The 11,822-nt window shown below is 36.0% G+C and overlaps 1 protein-coding gene across 1 annotated transcript; it reads left to right on the forward strand.

Moving 5' to 3' along the window:
* Positions 1 to 1,841: 1,841 nt before the first annotated feature.
* LOC144440252 (limbic system-associated membrane protein-like) lies at positions 1,842 to 11,592 on the forward strand. The gene is made up of 8 exons (XM_078129587.1): positions 1,842 to 1,982; positions 3,487 to 3,750; positions 6,424 to 6,729; positions 7,231 to 7,515; positions 7,978 to 8,124; positions 8,553 to 8,592; positions 9,071 to 9,165; positions 9,959 to 11,592. The coding sequence occupies exons 2-8, from the start codon at positions 3,585 to 3,587 to the stop codon at positions 10,081 to 10,083; spliced, it is 1,164 nt and encodes a 387-aa protein (XP_077985713.1). The 5' UTR covers positions 1,842 to 1,982; positions 3,487 to 3,584; the 3' UTR covers positions 10,084 to 11,592.
* The last annotated feature ends 230 nt before the right edge of the window (positions 11,593 to 11,822 follow it).

The following is an 11,822-nucleotide window of genomic DNA, read 5'->3' on the forward strand; positions in this document are numbered from 1 at the left end:
CTACAACCTTCGCCACCACAACCATCACCACCACCACCACCACCACCATCATCATCGTCGTCGTCGTCATCATCATCATCATCATCATCATCATCATCATCATCATCATCATCATCATCATCATCATCATCACCACCACAAACCCTACTTTTTTAAAACTGTGACATTTTATATATTTCAGTCAAACCAGAGCTTGAATTGGCGCTATCGTATGGTTCAGCACTTAGCCAAGGTGACAATGTTACTGTTATCGAAGGAAAGCCATTGGCAATTGATTGTATTGTTATAGAAAGCAATCCAGTCATCCACTGGATATCATGGTCATCTTCGCAATCAGCTGGGGAGTGGCTAAATTTTACATCTGTGGCTAGACAAGATGAAGCTATATATACCTGTAGTGCTAATAACACATTCTGGGATGACAGCATAGGATCAAGTTCTATTTCTATAGGTCTATATGTACAATGTAAGTAACAGTTAAACGTTATTCTGCCTGACCATGTCAAGTTCTGCTTACCTGTTTTTTATGCGCGCGTACATGAATGCATGTACATGTGTCCATGTACAAGTGTATGTACATGTGTGTACATGTATGTATGTATGTATGTATGTATGTATGTATGTATGTATGTATGTATGTATGTATGCATGTATGCATGTATGTATGTATGTATGTATGTATGTATGTATGTATGTATGTGTGTGTGTGTGTGTGTATGTATGTATGTATGTATGTGCGTATGTATGTATGTATGTATGTATGTATGTATGTATGTATGTATGTATGTATTTGTGTATGTGTGTATGTGTGTATGTATGTATGTATGTATGTATGTATGTGTGTGTGTGTGTGTGTGTGTGTGTGTGTGTGTGTGTCGCCACTATCGACATAAGTGCATAACTTTAAACATCTTTCTTCCATGTTGATTGTAGATGCCCCTGCCATCAATATAACAGACAACAATGGTTTTGTTGAGGTAGAAGGAAGGACTTATACAGTTTACTGCAACTCAAAGGCCAACCCAAAACCAAACGTTTACTGGGAAATTATCGACGAAAGTGTGATTGAAAGCGATGTTCTTGTCATTGAACGCGTGACTAGACAGCAGAGTGGTCAATATCAATGTTTTGCGGTCAATACATTTTGGGATGATTCGACTGGAAGTAACAGTGCAACGTTTGTATTGGACGTACAATGTGAGTTATTATTTTATATTTGTTATCGATGATAAGAGTCGTGGTCTCGTTAAATCTACAAAACTCTGATTTCATGAACTTTTCTTTGACCAAGTGATATTATTTGCTTTGAAGAATATGTTAATTCATCGATCTTAATTTGATTTATGCTATTATGATTTGATTTTATTTGAAATTCAGCACAAATTAATGTAGACAGCACTAGCCTCTATAGACTACTTCCTATACAGTATCGTTACGATTTACACCTCCACTCACAGTGTGGTCAATTTGAAAGTCGTTACTCTTGAAGTCCTGAGATGCAATTTAAGATTCGTCCACAGCCAACCACACATCATCATGTCTTTGTTAATCAATCACAACATTGTAACCAATAACTCGACCTCTCATAAACTTAGTGTTTATTTGGGACAGTTGCTTAATGTCCAAATATTGTATATATATATTTATTAATAAATGCTTTACAACACATCATACGATTAAAATATACTATATTTCACATAATTGTTCGTGTATTTTAGATCCACCAACTGTCATAGTTAATGACACCATTGTTTGCAAAGAGGGGGAAAATGCTACAGCTATATGTAGAGTTGTGGACGCCAATCCGAAGGCCAATATTGTAGAATGGCAACTAGTTACAGGAGAAACACAACGATCCAATGTTTTAGAACTTGTCGACATCAAGAGAAGTTGGTCAGGAGACTACATATGTGCTGCTTTCAATACATATTACGATGAGACAAGGGGAATTGGTACGGACACCATGAGACTGGATGTTCAGTGTAAGTTTTCATATTTTAATTTAATACATACATATGTTTAGTTTAGTTTAGTTTAGTTCAGTTAGGGATTAAATATCCAGAGATAATGGCATCCCATCAGAATCTGGTGCAGAAGTGTTGATCAATGTTATTCTTGAATTCGTTGATGTTTTTTGGAAAGTACAACATAGTCCGGTAATGAGTTCCACTCAGTAACAATACGAACAGGAAAACAATTCTTTCGCGGATCCAATCGTGCATGTTGTTTCCGGAGTTTTGCAGCATGTCCCCTCGTAGAAGTGTATGTAGATTTCTCTAGTGGAACCGAACATTTGTCAATGTTGTTGATTATTGTAAATACTTGCAGCGTGTATATATGTACATGTACGTGTTACGATCGATATTACGATGGTATTCAAATTCCTTACATATTACAGTTATGATTATATCATTTATGAATACTTGACATTCCGTTGTTGACCACACGCGTCTTAAAAGCCGTAGTTTCAATCCCAGACTCCTTAATGCTATCTTATAGCTAGAGCCCTAAGGAGTAAATATAATATTTGGTGTGTTTTTCACTGGATCAATCTAATTAATGACTGCCAGAAAACTGTTGTTCACATCTAAATGTTAGCCCTAATCAAAATCGGCCTCTAAAGTCTTGAGGGTTGTCGGTGGACGAATGGATAAACCATTTGCCTCTTACCACTGTGGTCGGGGTTCGAATCCATTCAGAATTTGATTAATTTACCACGCTGTAAGTAAGAAGAGTGTCGTTCAGTTTGACTCTACCGCACAACGCAGGTTTTCCTCGGGTACTCCTGTTTCCTCCTGCACTAGCACTGCACCAAAGGAGCCTATAAAAGTAACGAGATTAGCTCCCGTTGGTTATGCGATAAATAAATACATAACGAAATAGATATGGATGAGAAATAGGTCTTTATTTTGGATGCTTTAAAAATTAATGTGAAACAATACAGACACAGTTTGTACTTGTAACTCAATACATTGCAGAAAGTTACAAAGCGTGTAAAACGTTTTTATCGTATGTACAATACCACACATTTTACATATTTAGTGATCTTCTGCAGTTTATTGAGTTACATGTACAAATAAGGACTTGGTATATGTTGTTTCACATTCACTACACGAAAAGTCTAATTTACACACCTTTACCTTACCAGTGACCCACCTGATCACCATCTCTGTCCAGGAGTAGTATAAGACGCAGTACCACTTTTAATTGTCTACAACCCCCAGGGGAGAGATCACCGTGGGTAAATTAAGTCAAAGGTGGAACTTCGTCTCATACTCACCTCATTTACTCGTCCTCTGCTAAAGCTTTACCCTGGGTGGAAAGACATGGTCAACTATGACTTTTCGTATAATGATTTATTTAGAAAGCCACAATATATTTGTTTTACACATTAAAATGTCAAAATAAATACCTAATCCTCATCCATATTGGCACTTTAAACGTCTAAATGTTAATAAATAATGGTATATGTATCGTTGTCAACAGATGAACCTGACGTCAGCCTTGACGTGAAACACATCGTATGTTAGGAAGGGGATACCATATCTTTATCCTGTGATATAGATGCTAACCCAGCACCACACATGGTAGCATGGGTTAAAGACAATTCTATTGTATTCAGTGAAGCAAGCTACACCATCGATAATATCAAGGTGTACCAGCATGGAACATATATATGTGTTGCTGTTAATAAGTTCTACGATGATACCGATGGCACAGGAAGCAAAGATCTTGAAGTCGTAGTGGAACGTAAGTTCTAAACTCTTCTCTGAGTACCAACCCGTCATTACCTAAGAATTACTTCTATCATTTTATATATTCACTGGATTGGAATATTTTAAATAGCGGTGCTTTGCTGTCATTGTGATAGAAATTGCTAAACTTACACAGCCGGACGATGTATTGTTACTATTGACAAGTCTGCCGTTTCAGATTCTCACACAATTCTCGGATGACACTGTCGCGGCACATATAATCACTCATATTCGCTCTAGATTCGTAGACGTTAAAGACAATAACTACGCAGAAATGCGTGTGACGCCGGTACATAAATCAATTACCCAACAGTTCCTCTCCAGGCGTGTTATATTACTAATGGTTTTGTTGATCTTACAAGATGTCACATCATGTTAAACCCTTTTCTTATTGTGATTTTTGAATGAACAGCGGTGCTAGTATTTATTGACATTAATTGATTAACACGCTGTTGTTAAATCATCTCGTAGGAATGTGAATGTAATGAAATACAGTTTGTGAACACTACTGTTTCTTTAATTAATCACTCAGATAAATTGGACATCTTGTAACCCGGATGTACCCTAACCCACCCTAATCCTAGATTTAAAAAAATGCAACATAATGACTTTGGTGTTGTTATTGCCTGTACAATATTCAATGTCGGATTATAGTTAAATGGCAACATGAATGTAAGCTCAAATGAATTTCTCAGAAGGAAATATTTATTTAATTGTTATGCATTTTGTTACTACCTGTCGATTATCTGTAGTTCATGTGCCCTCTACTATTTTAAATTTCCGATGACTTTTATTATGTATTATTTCTCTGTTTCACATTCTGTATATGTGAGAAATTAACCTGAATGCTAAATGTTTTAAACTAAATGAGAATATTAGTAGAACTATAAACGGCAAACCCATTTTAAAATGAAACATGTCGAAAGGTGAAAGGTGTCTTTATAAGGAAAAAAATATTTTAATAACTTATTTTATAACTAAACATTACAAAAGATCTAATTTCAACAACTTAAAGTGCCCATATCGATGAAGATTTTGTATTTATATTGGATTTGTAATTTGTAAAACAATTTTATCATGGCTTTCTACTTGAAAAATGAATGTGAAACAACGTTGACAAGGTCTGTGTTTGTATCTCAATATGTTACAAAAAAACACGAAAAACAATGTATAAAAGATTATTGTTTGTACAATAACAGAGGTTTTAGACATTTGCTCATGTTTTGAAATTGAAATACCCAATCCTCGTCCGTATGGCCTTCTTTAACATATCACAAACTCTGTTTAATATACATCTTACTTTACTTTTACTTCATCACAATCCATCTTCCACTTGTTACCTGGTTTTGATATGACTCAACGTGAATCGAAACTCTATTAATGGGGGTGAAAAGTTGATTTTGAACATGATACCGGCTTATCAATGTCAGTCCATAGAGTTCATAACACCATTGACCGCTGGTTTATACATAACGACAGGCTGCATGGTACACTGGTTAATTGCTGTATAGCTATATGAGGGTTGTGATACTTAATGCTGTGAAACTCAGTAGGGATTCAAAACTAGGTTTGATCCTGGCAAAACTGACAAGTATTATCATGACACGACACTGAGTCACATCGTAGGGGTGTCAGTATGAGTCAGGCCTGCCTTACACAATTATAAAACTTCGAAATCATAAGATATAAGTGACGTTATTAATAGTAAAGATATAGAACAGATGAGATAACACCTGACTTATTCATTCACCAACACATATATCATATTACTAATTAACTTCAGAATCGGCTAATTAATCACTTACTCACCGTGACTGATCCGTTTGTCACATACTAGTTTACTTACTCATGTATGAGAGAGAGAGAGAGAGAGAGAGAGAGAGAGAGAGAGAGAGAGAGAGAGAGAGAGAGAGAGAGAAAGGGATGAGGGAGGGAGAGGGAGGCATACATACATACATACATACATACATACATACATACATAACATACATACATACATACATACATACATACATACATACATACATACATACATACATACATACATACATACATACAGACAGACAGACAGACAGACAGAGACAAAGACAAAGAGAGAATGACTGAGCTAGTCAGAGACAGTCACAGACAGAGAGAGCGACAACCAGCCAGCCAGACAGCCAGCCAGCCAGACAGACAGACAGACAGACAGACAGACAGACAGATAATTCAACTGAACACATATGAACCTGAAAATAGGACAAATAAATTGTAACAAGTACAAATATACAGTGGATAGATCATCCTCTATAGCTATTTGAATTATGGATTTTACTCTTTGATGACGAATGGCTATATAATCTATTTCTCAATGTTCTGTGACTTTAATTCTGGTTACGCGTTATGTTCGTAACATGTACTTCGATTTGAATGTGCACATGATAACACAGCTATGTTAAACTTATCGCTGGGGATCAAGTACAGATTCGTATAGCTGTATTGATGACCTCATCGTTGGTAAATAAAATGGGTCTAAAAATGTGACACTTGGGTACAAATATGTTTCGCAGAGCCAGATTGATGAATGTCTATTAACGTTTCCGTCACGTGGTACAAATTACATGTAAACATGTGTCTTTCTGCGGCCATGCTTTTTCTAAACGATATAATCATTTTTTTTCGTGTTCAGATGTCCCATTTGTTGAGATTGAGGGCCAGGAGCAGCCAGTAATTGAGAAAACAAACATGACGATAGTGTGCAGTATTAGAGACGCACTACCTAACCCGTACAGAATAACTCTATACCATGATGATAACTCTGACGTCCGTGAAATCAAAACTGAGGAAAATATCTCTGGTGTTCAGTTCGTGACCTTTGACACTGATGACACCGATAGATCAATGAACGGAACGTACTATTGCAATGCTACGACTAGATTTTACGACTACAGCGAAGACAGTGCTATAAGTGATGAACTCAACCTTATTGTACATTGTAAGTTGATTATTTTACTATGATCCTCATTTATGTAGCAAATGACAACGTTAAAGACCGGGGTTTCAATCCTAGGTTTTTGCATTAGTGTTATCAGTGGAGCCATACGGACACATCGTCGTAAACCACAGCCTCTTTTACGGCACCGTCCAAGACACATCGCTTTAATTTTGAAGTGTCACGGAAGAAATATTAAACAGCTCTGGTTTGCGAGAATGTCATAAGTCCCAAAGCCACGTGTTATCTTATCAGTGAAGTTATGTATGGGTTTATAGGCCCATTCGTAGCTATATAGCTCTAAATATTATCCTCATTTGAACTGAGCCTTTAAAAACAAACCGTCACAGGCCACTGGTTCAATCCATATCCGAGGTTCTTGCATTATTAGTTCAATCTTATGAAAGTATATCTATAAATTATGTAGAAACAGTCCTTTGACCTCCTCATATAATATGCGACCCCTTGATCTTTTCTCCCCAATTTTTCACCAATAAACAACAGATCCTCCCGAATCACTGTTAGTCGAAGACAGACAGGTTGATGCGATATTAGGAGACAAAGCGACCTTGACTTGTAGCTTCGATGCCTACCCTGTAGCTACTATCATGTGGACTGATGTTAAAGGTGGAGATATCGCTTCAAGTGAAGTCCTCACTGGGACTGTTATCACCAGCACTATTGTAATCCCCGAAGTAAAGAAAAGCCATTTTGGAGATTACTATTGCCTAGCAACCAATGGTATTGACAGCGGTATCCTTATTGGTATTGAACTTAAAGAAATGAGAAGTAAGACATTCACATTTATATATAATTTTAGTAGGGAACTAGATTTGATTAATTTATCAGCTGAAACACATGGCTTCAAAGTAGACCATTCAATGTGTTGCGGTTTTGGAATAAAGTAAACACGAGGGATGAGTTCTGACAAGGAGGTATGCAGAAAAGAAAGAGTTTGATTCGCAAGAAATAACATAACTTGATATGTTTTTCATTAAATAATATATAGTTTAAAAATTGTACAATGTCATGGTGATTTATGATTTTTGATAGCTATTTCAGCTACAAGATCCTATGCACTATTATGTAAGATATTTCAACCTGCATCATAACTTCTCTCCAAACCCAGGGTTGGTGTTTCCCGTCGTTGTAGAATACAGATTAACACCATAACTAAAGCTATCATTACTCACGATGAGGATTGTACCCTACTCTGACCACCCTGTATTGTGTATTTTCGTTTCGTTTTAGAGCAAGGCGTTATTCAATGGTTATACAGTTCTGCAATTATTGGTGGTATCGCAATTGGCATTGTAACCGTCGTCGTCATCTTCATCATCTTCGTTATATGTTTATGTCGACGTTCTCAAGAAGATGATCGACGATCGTCTGTTTCCGGTACGTATGACGACGTCACAATAATCTTCCACAGATGACGAGACAGCTATTCGTGTCTTGCTGCCACGAGGTTCGAAACGATTGAATGACAGGTGCAGACCGTAAAGACTGTGTTGACAATGGAACATTAACGTTACATACATACATACATACGTAACATTCTTTGATTACAATTTACAGACTACGTGCATGTACGCCTTACATGATTCAAATAATATGGGTAATTTATGCCACCGTTGTTTTAAACGCTTTCTTTAAACACCTACGACCTTGACAGGTCCGAAGCTAAAATCCGGCATTTCTCAGGCAGAGTTTTGTTTGTTGTAATTCACTTCAGCCGCAAAATAGAATTACCGAAAAAGGAGTTAATGTATTATTTCGTATTTAAAGAATTTTATAAAATCCACCTTCCTATTCTTTTCTAACAGATATGGAGTCCCTTAAATTTCCAACAGCAAAAACAACTACGTAAGTAGAGAGAGAGAGAGAGAGAGAGAGAGAGAGAGAGAGAGAGAGAGAGAGAGAGAGAGAGAGAGAGAGAGAGAGAGAGAGAGAGAGAGAGAGAGACAGACAGACAGACAGACAGACAGACAGACAGACAGACAGACAGACAGACAGATATAGATAGACAGACAGAGACGAAGAGACAGAGACATGGAAAGAGACAGACAGTCAGTCAGTCAGTCAGTCAGAGAAATCACAAAAGTTACTTCTGTAGGCTTAGTGACGTGACTATTGCAGTTTGTCCATCAAACAAACTGTTCATGCATGTGAGAAAAAATATGCAGTGTTATATAGCTGGTAACCGGAAAAAAATATGAAATCGTTGTGTGTATGTGTGTGTGTATGTGTGTGCATGAACGAGGATGGATGAACTAGACAATCATGCATTAGACTACAATTTATCATTGTTTTTTTTTCATTATTTTAAAATGGCGTTTTACAGGGATCATTCAACTAAACCAGCCGGAGTTGAAAATTTAGGCATGGTTAGGACTGCCCCGGATGGTACCATTGATCATGGTGGAATTACAAATTCAGGTAATATAATGACTTCACAGAACATAATCGTGCCAAGGTGTACGTGCAAATACCCTTATCTGACAACGTATCAAAATTATCCCTCTCCATACCAATATATTCATTAGAACGTATCTTATATATTATCCTCTATCGTTTACATTCAATCAGAGAAAATTAGTTTAATATGGAAGGCCTTTATATGAAAGTAATATAATTAAGTGAAAAATGGTTATTGCTATGTAAAATTAAACGTTTGAATACTTACAATATAGACATGTCGTGATGTAGAAAAAAAATAAGGTGACATAACTGGCATGTACACAGCGGTCAAACACCAATTTAACTGGTGGATAATATATGCTATACATTATCGATTCTAAAGTCTACTTTATACAATATCAATTGCATTCATTAGATCTGTCTTTAATCCTAACTTCACGTAATAAGTCTTGATGTCTCTTCATATAGTAACTCATTAATATGATGTATTGAAGTCATAAATATATCCATACATGACATTTGGATATTAAATTCATATATTTAACTCCATTCATCAATAATGATACCGAGTTTAATGAAGCAATGCCATGAAATAGCTACAGTAAAATGATATTTGGTTGAGTGAAATGGACATGCCGCAAATATTTCTCAAAACGAGATTGTAATTAATAACTGTGTATCATATTAACCAATCACAGTAGGTGTTGTACATTTGTAATTATTTCACATACTCTGTATATTGTCGTATCATATATCTCGTATGATCTGTTTTTTAATATTGTGTGTTTGTTTGTTTGTTTGTTTGTTTCAGAAGAAACTGTCATGTCAACGTTTAAGCCAAAGATAACAAATAAGAAGGGAGAAACTGATAATACTGCAAAGACGACGACGGGCAAGCCACCAGGTGTTACGTTACTTAAAGACATTCAGAAATAAGATAGATCCTTAAAAGAGAAATGGAAAAGTCATCAACTGGGATATTTGTACAACAGTGTCTACACAATACAGACGATACACATCAGGCTTATGTTATGGAGACCTATCCCTAACCTAACAATAACCCCAACTCCCATGCTTGAATACGAATGTGTATGTATAGTAAAATTGTTCCGTTGATATACATTCTTACCAGCCAACTGTAGAAACAAGAAATTACAGAAAAACAGTATCAGTTGGTGCAAGTGGATATGAATATTAAAATTATTGCGATTATAATATCCCTCAGATCATTAATATAGTGGTCTGAGAACACAAGTATCATAAAAAATCAGTTTCATCTCATCTTATGAATTCAATGGGCCGAGTGTGGAAATTCGTCCCCATGTAGTGTGCTAGAGTTACACAAAGTAACTAAAAATGAAGTAGAACACCTGTGGAGGATATTCGTTGTTGATCATTGACATACTACTATCAAGTATTGGTTAATCCCACTCTGCTTGATATCTCTCTAAATACTGATTACAACACAGTAGGTTAACACAGAGCATTGCATATAGCAAGGTTGAACAGTCTAGTTAATTGGTTTACATTTCAGTCTGTATTTTCACTCTAAGTCTTTTTTGTGTGGAAATTTCAAGTTTAAGGAGGGGTATTTTTTATGTTCTACTTTTATTTGTTTACTCTACTGTGGATGTGTACCATAGAAGGTAGTCTATCAGTAGACATCAAGTGATATCGCTGCTACACTATTCCGCTATCCTAACTGACGTTTTTATTTTTTTTATTTTCGCTCTTCAAAATCAAAATGTCAGTTCAGATAGTAAATAGTGTAGTCCAGTAGTACTAGTCCTTCGAATCTACACATAAAAGCGATTGATAGTATTGAATGTGATAATATAACAGATGTCTTACATTGCTTTGGTATTGTTCATAATTAATTTGTAAATATGCCCGCGGTTTTAGTATAGTAGTCTTGATAGATAAGTCCCAAGTTCAGTGAAGCAGTAATATGTTCCAGTTAAAAATATATTTATATACAGGATTCGTTGCACAGAACTAAATTACAATATTTCACTTAATGCCTGGACAGATAGTTTTAATATCACTTTTGTCTAATGTTAGCAGAGACTCTAAATAACCCAGACATTCTGTGAATAGACCTAGACGTCAACGCATGCGCAGTGAACAAACGTCTCGTGGCGATTGATATAAATTTATACAACTTCAAACCACTGTTATGTATTAGATATTGATGGGAGTTGCAAGTTCAAAACAATTGTTGAGCAATAACAAAACACTTATAGTGTTGACATGAGAGTGTTTGAATGTAATTAAATAATGTTTTTTTGAGACACTACATGTACAGATAAGTTGTCAACAAGGACTACAACAGGTTTGAGTGACAGACCAACTTCAATAATAAAACTATAGAATTACGTTTGTGTAAATTCATCATACTATTTTTACCAGTATTGCGTTCTTGTCATTGTTCACGGCTCAATTTCATCCAGGGTATCTTATATGCATTAAAGTTGTTTGATATAAAATCCAACCAGTCTTAATGAAGTGATGCGTGAGAGATTGATAAAGGGAATGTACAGGTCAACTTTAATATCTGTGTAATTGTTCGTGCGCCACCAACGTTGGATTAACAACTTGGTGACCTTCAGTGGAGACACCCCAGGAACAAATACTTCACAGCAAGGAAGATACTTTACTGGACAACTTAAAATACA

The sequence above is a fragment of the Glandiceps talaboti genome, chromosome 9 (genome assembly GCF_964340395.1).
Source record: "Glandiceps talaboti chromosome 9, keGlaTala1.1, whole genome shotgun sequence".
NCBI classification, from domain to species: Eukaryota; Metazoa; Hemichordata; class Enteropneusta; family Spengelidae; genus Glandiceps; species Glandiceps talaboti.